Source organism: Rhinolophus hipposideros, assembly GCF_964194185.1.
Source record: "Rhinolophus hipposideros genome assembly, chromosome: 8".
NCBI classification, from domain to species: Eukaryota; Metazoa; Chordata; class Mammalia; order Chiroptera; family Rhinolophidae; genus Rhinolophus; species Rhinolophus hipposideros.
The window spans coordinates 24,841,284-24,858,223 of record NC_138054.1 but is presented as its reverse complement, the minus strand read 5'-3'; the positions used below and the strand labels follow the sequence as shown (position 1 = coordinate 24,858,223).

General features: G+C 47.6%; 1 protein-coding gene across 1 annotated transcript in view; it reads right to left on the bottom strand.

Annotated features, from left to right (window-relative positions):
• The window catches only part of ABCA4 (ATP binding cassette subfamily A member 4), a gene marked incomplete at its 5' end in the record, with an annotated part of 124,675 nt that extends 109,899 nt beyond the window's left edge, over positions 1 to 14,776 (bottom strand). Inside the window, 4 exons of the mRNA XM_081056354.1 lie at positions 2,786 to 2,925; positions 5,381 to 5,522; positions 6,521 to 6,614; positions 14,711 to 14,776. Coding sequence (XP_080912480.1) covers positions 2,786 to 2,925; positions 5,381 to 5,522; positions 6,521 to 6,614; positions 14,711 to 14,776 — 442 coding nt within the window. The remainder of the gene's footprint in view (positions 1 to 2,785; positions 2,926 to 5,380; positions 5,523 to 6,520; positions 6,615 to 14,710) is intronic.
• Between the last annotated feature and the right edge of the window lie 2,164 nt (positions 14,777 to 16,940).

The window sequence follows — 16,940 nt, the reverse complement described above, 5'->3', positions numbered from 1 at the left end:
AGCCAGGAGAATGTGTGAGGCTTATGGGAAGAAGATGTTTAAAGATGATTGAGAGACCGGCAGAGCTTGCTTGGGGTGAGAGGGGAGGGGGCTTCAAGTCGGTCTTTTACCACTAATCCTCCCCTGTTGAGAATGCTGTACTACAGGTTTGCTAGAAAGGAAAATGCTGCCTGGTCTCCCATCAGCATACTTTCCCAGGTGACTGGGGAACTGACAGGCAAAAGCACACACCAGTGAAAGCCACCCACCTCACTTTCAATGACTTAACCATCCACTACAGCTTTGGTTTGAGGATTCCGTGTTCGCAGCCAGCCATGTCTCCAGGTGACACTGGGACAGACTTTGAAATTGTCTGAGTGCTGACAGTGGACTTCAGTCCCCAGCCTGGAATTCCTTCAGAGACTGTGTCCCAGACTTTACTTGGGGATGGTCTCTTGTCGCTGCTGATGGCCACTGAGGTCAGGGTTTCTGCATAGTCTCCGTTCCATTCCCCCAAATTTTGTTGGGAGCCTCAGCTGGCTGGCGTTCCCTTAACTGGTCTCCTCAGACTTCAGATGTCATTTAGGGATTTTCTCTCAGACCCTGAAGGCCTGCAGAGGGAACCACCTGTGTGCCAATTCACTCCTTGTCCTACTTTGGGGTTAGGAAGTAGTGATTGTGGTTCTCATATACACACTATAAAGACCACAGAGAAATTGTGGTTTGAGATGACTTCCTTTACACTTCCTCCCAGCTGGACTCCATCTGATGATCAAACACCAAAATAAAATGTCTGCTGGATGAATGGGGTGGGCAATCACTCCAGGGCTTGGAGAGCCATGTTCTCCTCTACTGTTTCTTAGGAAAAAAATGCTTTCTGGTTGGTGTCCCCCCCCCCCAGCCCTTCCCCCCCTTATTGTTAAAATGCTAATTGAGCTAAGTAAACTCTTCTAGCCAAAGCAGCCAAGAATGTAGTGTTTAATTTGGTTTTACTACATAAAGTACATGCTTTACTATTTTTGAAACAATTAGAATGTGATGAAGTAACCTTAATGTCCCATCTGAACTCCTGTCATTTTATGGTCCAGTGGAGTGAGAAGAGAGAAGGTGGCCAATGTGACAGAGCTACCCCCCCTCCCCCCACGGTCTCCCCTGAGCTCTTGAAGCTCCACCAGCTCTCCCCTCAACCTGGTGTGGTCACTGTTCACTCCGTCCTTCCACCCTGCCTGGCAGCACGGCAGGCACATAGTGGGACTCATCTCTCGGACCCCAAGGACTAGCACAGCGCCTGGCTCAGTAGGCGCTTGCCCAATACCTGCTGAATATTGACAGCTGTACGTGTGCGGCTCCCTAGGCTGATCGGTACCATTCTCCCATCTTCCTTGTCTGGAGCCCTAAGTAGGAGCTGCTCTAGCCAGCCCCCCCCCCCCAGTCCCCTTGGTAGACTTCCTTATCCCTGTCATTTTCTAAGTCCGTCCCGAGAGTCACAGCGCCCTACCCGCATCCTAGGAGCAGACATCTCCCATCTCCAAACTGCTTCCTTCACAGACTCTGAGTCCGCCTCTTCCCCACACCAGAGGCCTTTTCTCTACCCCTGGACGGTAATGATCTCAGGGTTCCTGGTAGGCTTTGCTCCCTCCCAGCCACTCATTTGCTCCTCCCAAGGGATGGGTTCCAGCTGGTGCCCAGGCCGCTGCCATGTGCAGCCCATCCGGCCATCTGCAGAGGAGCCTACTGGGCATACGACAACCACACAACATCCACTTGTGCTTTAAGAAGAGATGTCAGAGTAGTTACTGGGGTTGGGTTTGTTTGCTTCTTGTTCTTCCCCTGGGGAAGAGAGACACAGGAGATTCCTCCTCACTGTTCCTGACCCCAAACAGCTGTCCCATCCACCTCAGTGTCCCTGTGACCCATCCAGCCAGACCTTTCATTTCCTTCGCCTCCTCAACTAAACACTTACCTCTGCTCTCTCCACTTCAAACACCCGTGTCCCCACCTAGGGGCTCATTTGCACCTTTTCTGCCTGCCTGTGAAATCCTGAATTCATGTACTTCACTTTCTGACCAAAGCTGTCACTCCTTCCATCACGCTCCTTTTCTCAGTCCTTAAACAGGGTCATGGAACCCCCTGAGACCTCCGTTCCCTCCATTGCTCCTGGGCCATTTCAGTGCTCTGGCTTCTCGTCCATCTTTAAGCATCCTGGGCTTCCCGTGTGTAGTCCAAACCTCCCTCAACCCCCTGGCCTCCTGGGCCTTTTATGGCACCTCCCCCCACACACCCGGGCCTGCACCCCCCACTGTGCACCTGCTCTGCCTCAGGGCCTGCGGTGCTGAATATTACTGAAAGAAATCAAACGACTGTACATATTTATGTCATGATGAACATACGCTCTCTGAGCTCCCTGAGTCCTTAGTGCTACTAGGCATTGCTTGTCCATGTTCCTCATTAGCTCACTCGCTAGGGCGCTATGAAAACTGTCCCACACCTTTACCTTACTCCACAAATCCCTCCTCCCCTACTTCCCAGGGCACAAGCTCTCCTGGCATGCCCCTTTCTGCCTCTGGACTTCCAGGGGTAAGGGTAAGACCTTGCCTGCTCTCCTTCTTAACTTCCTACCTTCTGGGCTGGTAGGGAGAGGACTCCCCACCAAGGTTAGCCTCACACCACCTCTCGATGCCATACCTTTCTGTCTCCTCTAGTATCTTTTCTCACCAAATCTCCCCACCCTTCACTGTATCTTCAGTGTCTCTGACATATGAGGCAAGTGAAAGGGGATGGCTGAGAAGATCGAAGCCCACCTTACCTGCAATTCTCTTAGGGTGAGTCCGGAGGGTATCCATAAGTAGAGACAAGGTGCGGAGTTCTGTCCAAACATGGCCAAGCTGCTGACTCTCTGGTGCATCCACGAGGAGTTCTTGGAAATCTCGATACACTCTTGCTAAGCTGGAAGAAAGACAACACCTCATCAATAAAGACATAGCTGCCATTTTCTTCTTCATCATCATCATCATCCTGCCCGGTGCAATTTTTTTAAGATACCACATGCTTTTCCCAGCTGCTACATAATGCATCCTTAGAATACTGCCAAAACAAAAGGAGAAAGATAGTTTTACTTCCTTGTACATAGAAAACAACAAACAGGAGTGATAAACAATTTGCTCAGTATTCCAACTTTGGCAGGGCCAGGTCACCTCTCAACCCCATTCTCTACGTGTCTCCTGTTCAGAGAAGCCTTAAACAGGTTAGCATTCAGAGATATGATTAGAGGTTCTTCCTAACCATCCCCAGCTTCTCTGAGACCTGCCCTTCCAGCCATTCACAGGGGTAGGTTCTGCCAGCCATACTTGATCCAAAAGTCCCTCCCTGAACTTGTGCGTGCACATACCTCTGCCAAAGCTGACTGGACAAGGAGAAGGAAGCCAAGCCAACAAGATTCGTTCCCAGGAATTTAAGTGATATGTAAGGATGCTCTTCGGATTGCCCGAGATAAGGTGCTGGGAACTGGGCAACCAGCACCAGATTGGGCAGTGAGAAGCAGGGGACACAGTTCAATGGAGAGAGGCAAATGGAGTGGATGTCCAGAGAGAGGCAGAGAGGATGGACCTTCAGGCCGTTGGCAGAGGGCAGCTCCTGACAGTTTCTGACAGCTCTGCAGTTCTTGCCCTGCCTCTCCTGAGACCTGCCGTGAGCAGGTATAGTTTCCAAATCATATATTTCACTCTGGGCCTTAAACTTATGTAAAGGGGTTTCTGTGCCTTGCAAGCAAAAGACACTTGAATAAGCCAATTATTTTACCTGTAATGTGTGTGTGTGTGAAATACGAAACCCCAATTTCTTGGTTCAAATGCAGCATACAACTGGAGTCTGAAGGCCCCCTTCCCCAGCTCTCACCCCTCAGCCTACAGACACCACCAAAGCTCCATCCTGAGACGTCGTCTCCAAGGCTTCCTGGATTCCACCTTTCGACCCATGAGATCTCTCTGGATGGGTAGGTGTTTCTTCTTAGGCACCTCAAAGAGATTCAAGCTGAAAGTGTAGATTGTAAATTAAAGCCTTCAGGCAGTGTTTGCAGCCATGGGAGCCCAGCTGAAATGTCACCTCCCTGACCTTCCCAGGAAGACTGGTGTTCCCTCTTTTACCTTCCTACAATCCAGGGGTCAGCAGACAGTTACATATTCTAGGCTTGTGGGCTATAGAGTCTCTGTCACAAGTACTCAGCTATGCCATCGTATGGCAAAAGCAGCCACAGTTTGTTTCCAGTGGAGAAGGCTACCTCTGAGCATTAGGCTGACTTACCAAATTTTCTTTTTTTTCAGCCGAAATTCAGTTTTGTCCTAGAATGATATCCAGAGCTTCTCTAAGGAAAAACTGGAGTAACCAAATACCTTGGTTTTCATCTGACTTGGTGTTTGTACAAGGAACGTGAAGTCCACTCTCCACCAAGTCCTTGTGGGTGACCCTGGGGTGTAAGTTTCACAAGCTGCAGCTCAAGTTCAGCCCGGTGGGTGAAGGACGACACTGTCCTCATTCCTGAGCCTCTGTCCTTAGGACATGCTTACATCATGTCCTCCCATCTCCCGCCCTGAAAGGAAATTCCAAAGGTGGACTCTTTTCCTGTAACACTGGGCTTTTGATATTCGACCCCAGACCAGTGGTCATTAACCTGGAGTCCACAAGTGCCTGACATCAGCTTAATGGTGTGTGTGTGTGTGTGTGTTCACTGACGGGAGAGGGGCCATCAGTTTTATCAGCTTCTCGGAGTGGTCTCGGAGTGGTCTTCAGCCCTGCAGGTTAAGAACCACTGCCCTCCAGCCATATCCTAAGATTTTGTTGCCCGAGGGAACTGATGGCATCTACAAGAGAAAACTTGGAATTTGTCCTTTTCTCCCAGGAAGAAAACTTCACCTTGCAAATCTGATTTCATTCACCTTTGAAATATTCCTTGACATTTTTCTTAGCCTTTAGATGACCAAGAAGGCTTTTAAAGGAACAGAGATCTGTCAGGCTTGACTGGGGTGGGCTGACGTAAGACAGCAGAAGGGAACGGAGTTTTCTCATTCAGTGACTCCACCCAAGTGGACGGATGAGCTGGACGCCCTGGACACATCTCAGTGGAGTGCAGCCATCAGAGCTCAGGCCACATCTTAGAAATATAAGGACTGAGAAATCGTGTCATGTGGTCTTAGTTTGAAGCTTTCTCCCCAAGCACCTCGACAGCTAATGGAATGATCCACAGAGAGGAAATACGCCCTGCTCCTATGAGCTTAAGTGTTCATCAAGCCACAAAAACATTCATCCAGCATGTAATGCTGTGTATGTGCCCATGTGAGTTCCAGCATAGGACAAGACTAAAGGGGTGTACAACTTCTTTCCTCTTGGTGGGAATCTCAACACTTACATGGAGTTGTTATAGTTTGACACAATTCCAGGAGATTCTCCCGGGGTGGGACTTTGAAAACAAGGATTGTTCACATTGCAGAAAATTCCCTGGAGCCACGGCAACATTCCGGCTGAGGGCATCGCCTTGTTGGGAAAATGGCCTTTAAGACAGGAAATGAAGACCAGGGGTTAGTCGTCTCGAACCAAGCCCGACACAGGCCCTCGGTGCTGGGGCCTCTGCAGGAAGAAGCCTTTAATCCTGGTGCTTTCCTTCACTTGTCAATACTTAAGAAGCAGGAGCCATCTGTCAGGGCCTGCAATGGGTGCTAGAGACAGGATCTCTTCTCTCCAGCTCCCAGTGTACTGGGGGGACAGACCAAGATTCAGATTAGAGGCGTAGGCGGAAGTACAGAAGGAGAGCAGAATGGGAATGCAGCATTTTATGGTCTGAAGGACAAAGAGATGTTAGCGCAAGAAGCCGCCATGATTTGCTGAGACTTGAAGAGAAGAGGTTCACCTACTCCTTCAACAACTGTTCTTATGAGCACCTACCCGCAAGCAGGCAAGAAAGTTGCAGATTATAGGCTCTTGGGGTTGGGGTGGGGGGGTGGGGGCTCTCCACACCAGCTGCGTAGACGAAGATGTTATCCTGCCCAGAAACCAGATGACGGCTTTCCCAGAGTGCTGTAGTATAAAAGAGGTACTGACAGGCTCACTCTAGGTCCCAGGATAACGGGGGTCCAAAAACTAACATTTTATGAAGTGGGATTGTATCGCAGCCTTTCTCATCTTTCTCTAGCACCATGCATAACATATCCCTAAACTGGTCTCCAAAATATTTTAGAGTACTCATCTATACTCTGCTCCCTTTAAAACTAGTAAGAGCTCAGGTACAGAAAAGAAAAACGACAAAAAACCCAATAAAAATAAAAACAAACAAAAAATAATCACACGATTCTTCAGTACGCACATACAAGTATTTGCATAGAATGTGTAAGAATAAAAGATTAGTTTGTGTAACACTAATGGGTCTCTGTTTTCTGCATTGCAGGCATGAAATGATGATAAGAAGACCCTCAATCCTGGCAGCCCCAACCCCCAAGACCTTTCTAAAAAGATGGGGCCTCCAGGTCTACCAAGGCTACTCCGTTACGCTTACATTCATGTTTGCCGTAGAGTGGGTTGATAGTCCTTAGCCAGATCAAGGTCAGAAATAAAGATAAAGGCCACACGAGTTCCACCACAAAGCGAATCTGAAAAAGCAAAACAAAAGGAAAGACCAGTGATGCTAAGAGCTTATCGGAAACATATGTAGAGCAGACGCAATGCATCTCAGCACCTGTCTACACAATAGGACCTTGGTTGTGGGATATTTCCTACAGGACTTCCTTTCTGAAATCCCCTCTCCCACACCTCTACTCTGATATATCAGACTAGCAAGACTTGGTGTCACTCTGCCTCAATTTTAGAAAACTGCATTAGCACAGGATTCTCATCAAGGGTCATCAGCATACGTACTTCGGGGCTTTCCAGATGTTGCTGTGTACATGAATTCAGATTCTGATTCTTAGGGCCCTAGCAAATCTTGCATGTCTAACAAGCTCCCAGGTGATGCAGATTCTGTAGGGAGTAAAGATTTCATTTCTTACATCTTCTCCTGCAGGTGAGGAAACAGAGGCCCAGGGAGGGCAGATGGCCTGTGCAGCATCACATCAGCAGTGACAGCATTGGAACCAAAATCTAGCCTCACGTCTCCAGGGTTAATGCGCTGCCCCTCTCCCACTGCCCTGCCTTCTAGCACGCACTAGACTTTGCATGGCACTGATAAATGAATGAACGCGCAAATGACTGTGAACTACTGTGATCCATAGCAAAGGCCACAGACATCTGGGTTTACCAATGTTTTTCCTCGAACAATTTTTTGTTGCTTGAAGAGACAAAGCAGGGCATACTATTGTGGGTTTTTACAAGACTGGAAGAGTTTGCTGACACCGACATATAGTTGAAAGTTGGTATTTAAATTTAGGTTCAATTTAGAGTTCAAGGACTCTTTTTTTTTTTTTTTTTTTTCTTTTTTTTTTATTTTTTATTTTATTTTTTTTAATTTATTTATTTATTAGTTTCAGGTGTACAAAACAAGGTAATACTTAGACGTTCATCATTTATATCCCTCATACTGTGAACCCCCCTCCCCCCATCCACTATCCCTCCGACCTCACACTGAACCATCACATTATATATATAAAATTATAGTTGGCATTCATTAATGTTTAGCTTCTGGTGTACAATGCCATGATCAGGTATCCACAGTATCCCTGAGGTGGTCTCCCAAATAGGACGCATGTCCATCGGATACCCAACAAAATCTTTACAACATTATAGAATACCTTCCCCAAATTAATTTTCAAAAAAACCCTGAGGCCATCTTGTGGTTACCAGCTGCTTCTAAATCCCTTCACCTTTCCCCTTATCCCCAACCCCCTCCCACACACCCATCTAACCACTCTCGGTTTTTTCTCTGCGTCCCCAAAACTCTCTCGAGTTCAAGGACTCTTGATTCCAAAGGAAGAAGCAGTTGGTTGTTGCCGCCCACGCTCTGAGGCATTGCACATGAGGGTGGCGGCTGGAGCTGTGGGATTATGGGGGGGGGGGGGCAGGGAGGAAAGGGGGTGTGTGAATTGGGGGATGCAATAGTTCTTCTGCCTAAACCCTACTCCAGAGACCCTAGGAAGGAAACTAATAAGATTTAAAGGGGGAACTTAAGCAGGTGGCTAAGAACAGAGACTTAAGTATACAAGTATATAGATCAGATAGGAGCTATTTGCATGGTCTTCAATCATGCAAATTCCTTCCAAAGAAATGCACTTAAACTCTCAGCAAAATTGTGGACAACATAGCAGGTGCTCAATACATGTTTGTTCCTTTCCTGAATTATTGCAAATCTATGAGCATTGTAACATAAATCTATGATGAAAAAAAGATAATGCATTGAAACAAAGAGTAAAAACTGTTTAGGACAGGTCGTGATTATGCAGTTGTAACATTACAAAATGTTTTACCCAAAATATGTCTAGGGAGGATGTGTCATAGGAAATATACACACAAATATTATGGGAAGAAGAAAGAATAGATTTTTCCTTAAGGCAGTTATTTCTCAGGGCTCCCCCTACGCGTTCTCCCACAAGAAGGCAAAACACTAATATTGGACAATTCCCATCCGGTGTTAAAGGGACTGACCCCAAGCATACTTGATAGCCATTGGAATGTGGCAGTTCCTCCCGGGCATGCAAATCAAAGGAGGAGGGGCTGAGCTCTCCCCCAGCTACCCTGTCTCCTAGTTAACACCCTGCCCTTATCAAACAGGCACAAGAGTTCTCACAGCAACTCACACTTCCCCTTGTCCTATCACTCATCCAGTGTCAGGGTCATTATGCCTTCATGTAAGTGGACCTCTCACTGGCTGTAAGCTTCCTGAGGGCAGAGACTATATCTATCCTTGTCACTGCTGTGATTCTAGCACCCAACACAGGGCTGAGCTCATAACAGGTGCCCAATAAATATGGAACGAGTGAGTCTTTGTCAACACTGGTCTAGGAGGCTCCTCTGGAAAAGCTGGAGGTGACACAGAGGCTCAGGTCACCAACAGTTTTCAGATTTAACAATCTGTCTGGCACAACTTCCATCCTAGGTCCTCCCATCAGTGAGTAAGGTTGAGGAGCAAGTCTGGCAAGATAGCAATGTGAGTAATAGCTACAAACGATGAAACTGGAAGTTGTTCCTGGTGTCTTTAGCAAGGAAATGAGACAACCAGTCCAGATTCTACACATCTGATTCTTCCTTAAGACAACTGCTTGCAATCTTGTCTTTCTACCAAGTAAGTCGACCTCCTGGAATGTAGAATCTATCTGGGAGTAGTTTGATATGTTAGACATTGATGCTGGTTTGGGAATGAGAAGATCTAGGTTAAGAATCACTTTAATCTCTGAGTCTCAGCTTTCACATCTGTGGAATGGGACTATTTTGTTTTACAGTGTACACTGAGGGTTAAGAGTGCGTGAGTACTGAGGTTCATACCCAGCTGTGCTCCCCATTAGCTGTATGACCTTGGTAACCCATTCAACCTCTCCGTGCCTCAGGGTCACATCTAAAATAGGGTGTGATGACAGGACCCACTTCCCAGAGCAGTTATGAGGAAGAAATGAATTCACCATGTGAAACACCTAAAGCAGAACCTGGCCTGAGGTAACATTCAATAAATACAAGCCATTTATTATTGACCCTCACTTCTCACAAGAACCACTGGGACACCATAGGGGACAGAAAGTTGTAAAGGCTAAGAGCCAGGAGTTACAATTAAAATTCTCTGCAAGCTCTTAGGCCTCACATTCATGCTTCCCCCCTTTCTCCCTGTCTGGATTCAGAACAGCTCATTTGCCAGTTTGGAAACATGGGTCTTCCTGAGAAACTAACCACACACACGCTGTGTATCTTAGAGTGGCTTGGAAGAGGTGGGTGAGGATCAGCCAGCCTGGCCTCCCTTGCTCCACAGATAAAATTCCCAAACCCTAGCTCCTGCAGTCATCCCTCTTTGCAACGTTAGTCACACACTCTCTCACCTACTCAGTACTCACTCACTGACTCACTCCTCACTGACTTATTTACTCACTCACCCACTCCTTGTATTTTTGAAGTATCTAATCTTTGCAAGGCATTGTGATTTAAAGTCCTCCCACCTGCGGGGGCCTCGAATCAGAATTCTCCTTTTCTCCTTTATTCTTTGCCTGGCCCTAGGACAAGTGCAGCTTTGCAGGGGCCCCTCTTCACTATATCGCTGCAATAGGGCTGCTGTTTCCTGCCTGTAACCTTGCCCCTCACGTGATCCCCTTCCCTGACCTAGGTCTCAAGTGGCTTTGTGCTGGACTCATGTGGGGAGGTTAGGCCATGCCCCCTGATCAGTTACACCAGCACCTCTGGTCGTGGGACATCATTGTTGTTTTTTGTTTTGTTTTCTAACACTTCTGTGGTAATTCCAATGTGCAGCTGGGGCTGAGAACCACCAGCATAGGTAGTGGTTGGTTATCTTCAAAAAACATTTGTTGAGAGGTCAGGGTTATTGTTCTAACTCCGTGAGCATTTGTTTTGGAGGGGCTGCATTTCACACCTCACTCCCTGCACAAAGACCACCGCAATTCTTTTCCTGCCTGGCAGGTCCTGGCAATAACCTCTTCTCCCTCCCCCAGAATCGTGCTCAGCACCCGCACCCCAGAGTGACACCCTTGTCCTTGATGCTCCACTGTGCAGGGCATACCCTAGGGAGAAATTCCACAACGTAATTAAAAACATGTTTTCAGAGCAGCTCTGACTACCCCCACCCTTTCCCTTTAAACATGTCTGTAACTTTAATTAAGCCCAGCCAAACTCAGAAGGGGTCGGTGGAATTTTTTCCCCCCAAACTGGTATTTCCTTGTTCTCTGTCTTTTTTGCTTCCCATCCCCCTCTCTACCACTCAACCTACATGGGGGAGGAGGGGTCGCAGGGAAGGGCAGAGTTGTGCTTGTTGTTTTAAATCTTAGCCAGTTAGATTTTTTTTTTCTTCAACTCTGTTTTCAATTTAAAAGTGGGTAGCGAAGGCTTGAAATGAGCTGAGTGAGTCTCCCTTCTGCACCCAGAGCCCAGACAGGATTCTGAACCGGGATGAATATGACTCAGGACCTGAGGACACTTGCAGCTAACTGCCCAACCTCCCTGCACCGGCCAGGTTCTCCTCGCCTAACGATGGGCCAGGAACCAAAGCCTGCGGCTGCACCCAGTGCCCAGGTCTGGGCCCCTGGAAATAAAAAGCCCCCTACCCTCATTAGTCCTTGGGCCCCAAATAGCCTGCCCTGACATGGAAGCTGGGACCAAAGGATGACACCAATGGGCCCTAGACGGTGAGCTGTCAGAGGCAAGAGACACAATTAATGGTCTTTATAAACTCTCCTTCCCAGTGCCTGCTGGCCCATCACAAATATGGGTGCATGTGTATTTGTCCCAGGCAGTGCAGAGAGCTCTTGTCATTGGAAATGCATGTTTTAGGGATGAGCTCCTTGAGAAGTCATCTCTCACCTGCTCCAACCCCAGGGTCTGCTCTGAGCTCCCAGAACTCATCCTGGCCTCCCACCCCGGGCTTCCTTCCTTTCCACTGTTGCACATGTTATTCTGTTCAGTAATTGTGCCTGGCTCCAAAATCCATGAGGGCAGGGGCTGTGTCTAACTCACCTGGGACGTATGGGGTAACTATACAGCCCAGTTTGTTCTGTCCCGAGTTAGTTTACATTTGTTGTCCTGGTGCGATTGTATAGTGCCCCCTTTCACTTTCATAACTGCCTTGTATGGATGAAAAATTAGATGGCCAGCCTATTAGACAGGGCTCGATACATGGGGGCAGCAGGGGTGACGGCCATATCTGCCAGTCACTAACCTTCTCTAAAGCCTCAATGACTCATCAGCTCCCCTGGGGACAATTGTGGTATCTCTCTCATGGAATAGAGGTGAGGGTTAAATAAGATTGACAGTACAGTGCCAGGTACTTAGTAATACTTGATAAATGTTAACGGAGGAAGAAAGAAAAGGGAGGGCAGAACATGTAAAAAGACTTTCATCTTGTGCCTTTAGGGAATGGGAGAGGAGGAATGGGGGAATTTGCTATTTATTTTTGCTCTTACTCGTAATAGTAAACACCCCAAACCATGGAAGTTTGAGAAATTATAAACCTAGGAGATGAGTTTTGGGCTGAGTGTGTTGTATTTTTTTCCTTAGAGTCACCATTTTGTGCAGGCAGAAGCTCCCAGAAGCACCAGAACCTTAGGGAAAGAGCCACAGACCCCTTTCAGAGCTACTGAGGGCTTGTGGAGGATGCCTTCATCTTTACCCAGACATCCTGGAAATTCCTGGAATGTGGTAGCAGTGGGGAAGTAGGCTGGAGACACCTCCAGACAAGAGATCTCAATTTCCAGGCCATCAGGATGGCATCAAAGGAATGTCAGCCTAGACTTGGTGCATTCTGGGAGATTCCCCCAGCCACGGTCCTCAGCCTAGATGGGCCCCTCTCACCACAGAGGGACTGGTAATGTGCTGGAGGGGTAGAGGAGACAGAACCTCTGAAGAGGAGACACCCACCAATGCCAGGGAAAGGCAGCAGAGACTGTGAGGGGCTCTGAGCCAAATCTTGTCTTTAAAAAGAGGGTTATTCTCTGTAACAGCAATATGCTTGCCACAGGAATGGAATCATTTCAGGCCAGCAGCCACAGTCCTCAGGTATATTTTCTGATGGCCACAAAGAGCACATTGAGAGTAAAAGTAAGTGAGAATCGCAATTTCTTATGGAAAAGGGGAGGGGGGAAATGTTGCAATATTGGCTTTTCCTCGGCATTCTGTATACTGTCATGCAGTCAGGGACCTTGATTGTCTGTTTGCCATTGCGTACCGAGCACCTGGCGATTATTAAGTATTTGTTGACTAAAGGAACAAATGAATGAATTTAATAACGAGTTTTGTTTCAGTTTTGTCTGTATTCATTCTAAAAGAGAAGCTCCTAGAAGTAAGGGATTGCGTCTCTGACTACTGTTAGCACTTGGCTCCTGGGGACAACAAATAACTTTAACACCAATTTGAAAAATCCCATCAGCTTTGACAAAGGAAAGCAGCCTGAGAACAGTGGTGTTTCGCACAGGTGAGCAGGTTCTAACTTGGCTTCCCCCTCCTGTCTCCCTAAATCCTATCCAAGCCAGGAATAGGATTGGACCATCTGTGCACCTGGTTGGATTGTGTTTCTTGCTCCCTTTTGTGCTAGTTGTCAAGCAGTTGTCCCTCAGTCCAAACCCATCAGCCAGCCAGGGCTCCCTTTTCATGGGTCTGGACCTGAGACTGGGCTCAGAGACCCCAGCAGCAGCCTCATTCTACCATTTCCTCACGGGTCCACGTCTCAGCCCCACCGACCTCTCCTCTGGGTTTCCAAGCTTTAACAATTCCACTTTCTTCCTTTGGTTCTCTCGGATATAGGGCTGGTAGCTGTGTCCTGCCATTGTTACCTCCCTGACACCTTGCAGTACTCTTTTATCTTCTCAGTTATCAGCATTGTACAAGGCGAACATTATTTTATATTAAATTCTCTGACTGAGATGCTCAATCATAGGTCTTCAGGTGTTCCACCAATTGGCCCCCTTTCTTCTCTCACTTTCCTTCCAAAACCGAGGGAAAACCTGATCTGCCTACATAAATCCATCCTGAATTGAGGCTTGGAATAAATCTGTTCTCTTCTTCCCCACAGAAGATCTTCTCCCTGTCCTCCTTCCACGCTCTCCCTTCCTGTCTGGCTCCTGTCTTTCTAAGCTCAGCCCTGCTCACTACTCAACCCTTTTGCCTTTCCTCTTTTAGCTCCTTTAGTCATTTTTTAGTCATTTGGCATTTGCATGACGGTGCAAGCCTGTAGCAAAGCACATATCTTCTTACAGTTATTTATTCACTCTTTACCCATTTCCAGAAACAATTTAGAAGTGTTGCCATTTACATGTTACCTTTGGGTGCTCTGATCTCCTGGGGCTCTTGCCTGTACTTCTCAGGGGATATTTGGTTTCTGCTACTTTTATTGCTTTTGGTTTAAAAACATATTTCAAGTTTTGCCAGCCAGACTAGAAGTGAGTCCAGGGTGGAACCGGTGTCTTATTCTTTTAGTACCTGATTCAGCCCAGCCCCGTGTCTGCCCAGTGAAAGGGCTCAGTGAATGCCTGTGATGGTTGATAAGGTGTTGTATCTCATTGTATCTAAGACACCATCAATTTTGTAAGATACATTATTACTTTTCACACTCTACGGAAGACACAAATGTGTCCTGTGAAACTGTCACTTGACTGTGAGCTGCATCCCAATTTCAGAAATGTGACAACGTGAAAATCCAGTGTGCCTCATAGAACCAATGAAATATGGTATCACTGGCCTGGGAAGCCCTTGGAGAGCATTGTTTTCTGTTGAACCTGTTCTTCAGGGCTTAGGTTTTTTCCACTATACAGCATGGATGCTCAAGGTTGTGAGGACTGGACTGGCAGGTTTACAAACCAGGGAGGGATGGGCGGGCAAAAGAAGACTTGAATGTGGCCATGCTGGGCTGCGGGTGGAAAGCATCCATCTCAGGACAGAGAAGCATGTCTACCTGTGAGCGGCTCGTGGAGCAGCCAGACAGTTAACCGCTGCTTCAGTGCTAAGTGGCAACCAGCCCATCGATTGCGCACCCTCCCTGCCCCCATCCTCTCCGACTCTCCACCTGTTTATTCGCTCCACACCTCACTTTGAAACCACAGACTGCACCTATTACCTTTTGCCTTTTCCGCAGAGTCCAGTTCTTCCAGAGCAAAAGCTGGGTCTGTCTTGCAAAGCCCATGATGGTGACCACAGAAGACTGGGAGGTAACTCAGTCGGAGCCCTCCCTCTATGGCAGAGGCTGATGGGCAGCAATGGAGGTAAACGCTGTCCAGAGCACCTCCCACTCAGTCTGCTGTGTCTTTCGCTGGGTGATTAAAGGCTAATTTCCCCCTTCAAAGCATAATCCCTTTTAATTATACATAAGCCCTTTGTCAAGGAAAGCAGGCCTATACTTTGCCGGCTCCTTTTTAGGGAAGGAAAGAGAAACCTAAAGACACAAGTGGCTGGGCACTAGGCAAATTTAGATGGGGGCGTTTAACGGGAAACCAAGACCCTCAGGCTCCCGCCTCCGTGAAAGAGGGGATTCTAGAAGGGGAAGCCTTTGGGAATCTGTGACCTTAGAATTTGGGACAAAATCTCTTTGCATAATTATAGGCTGGGCTTTGTCCTCCATTATAACCTGCCCTGAGTAATCCAGGGTTTGACTGTGCCTGTAAGCCCAATCAACCCACTTGCCAGATCTGAGGTGATTTCTCCCTCCCCGCCCCCATCATTGTTTTCTTTTTTAGCCCTTGTGCTTGCTCTGTAGTCACTTTACATCAGCTATTTGGTGGCATCTCTGAGCTTAGTGGATGGTAATTTTTATTTTATTTTTTTATCTCTTGTGCTAAAATTGATCTATAAGTCATGGCTGTCTGGATCTGTGCTGTAAAAGTCACTGGAATCCTCTAGGCTCAGCAGGACAGAGCCCATGACTGACCAGCCATGTCTGATACTGGCCCAGCTTGAGGAGAGGCAACCGGCGAGCCAGCTCCTGTCATTGCAGCTCACAGTGTGCAGTTGCTGGATGTACGTGTCCTCTGGAGAGGGGTCCATGATCCTGAGGGGCGTGATCCCGAGGGGCGTGATCCCGAGGGGCGTGATCCTGAGGGGCATCCCAAACTCCCTGTTATTTCACCACTGGGAACTTTTAGTCTCTGCCTCCTCAAAACAGAAGTTGCTTCTCTTTGAAAGACTCTAGACACTTGAGACCTACAGAGCGTGGAAGGAGAGCCATAGAGTAGGAATGGATGCTGACTTCCTGGGGTTTGTGATCTGGCTGTAGGCATAAAACACGAACTTGGACAAATTAAAGGGGGATGTGATGGAAGCCATGAGGGCCTATGGGCTGTCCAAGAGAAGGAGGATGGCTTCTGCTTAGGGTATCGAAAAGGCTTCTTGCAGGTGGTGGTATTAAAGACAGGCTTTGATGAATCACAAAATGATGTTTTATCGTACATTGATGGTTTACAAACTATTTTTGCACGTGTTATCTCATTTTATCCTCACTACAATTTTGTGAGGTACATATTCACTCTATTTAATAGATGAGGAGACTGAAAGGATTAAGTCCTTTGCTGAGGGTCAAACATGACAAAGCTAGGTTCCAGTCATTTAAATCCTATGCAGAAACAAGGAGGCAGGAACAGCTGATCCTGCCCAGAGAAACCACAAGAAGTGAATCATGGCTGGTGTGGAGGGTGTGGATGGAGAAGTGCGGAAAAAAGAGGCTAGAAGGGGAAATAGAGACCCGACTCAAGAACTGATGATGATGATTGACTCAATTGAGATTTCCTGAGCACCTCCAAAGCAATCTCTAAGTGGCCCACAGGTGCAGGGCTCCCCCCAACAGAAGCAAGCCCTGTGCAGAATCCTTCAGCTCTTGTTGCATGCTGAAGAGTATGGGTTTTACCATGCAAGAGGCTGTGGCAGATTTTGGTCCAAGGGCTGCCAGGAGTAGTGAGTTCACTCTGGCAGCCGGGTGGGTGGGGTGGATGGGGAAAACAGAGAGCCTCAGCAAAGGCAGTAATAGGGGAGGGATTGGAGTGACAGAAGGAAGGAGACAGAGCGGCTTATTGGAAGTCAGTGATGAAGATGAGGAAGAAGGCAGCCAGATGATTGGGGTTTAGGGCTTGGTTCGCTGGATAGTGAGACAGTGGTGCTCTTAACTGAGGGGAGTGCCAGAGAGGTACCCTGGGGAGTAGGATGACATGGGAGAGAAGATGGGCTTGCATTTGATATATGGACTTTGAGGTCCCTATGACAACATCTGAAGGGAGATATTCAGCCGGCAGTTCTGGGATGGAGACACAGATACGGGAATGATCACCATATAGATTAAACCCTGGGAGTGATTAAGCAGA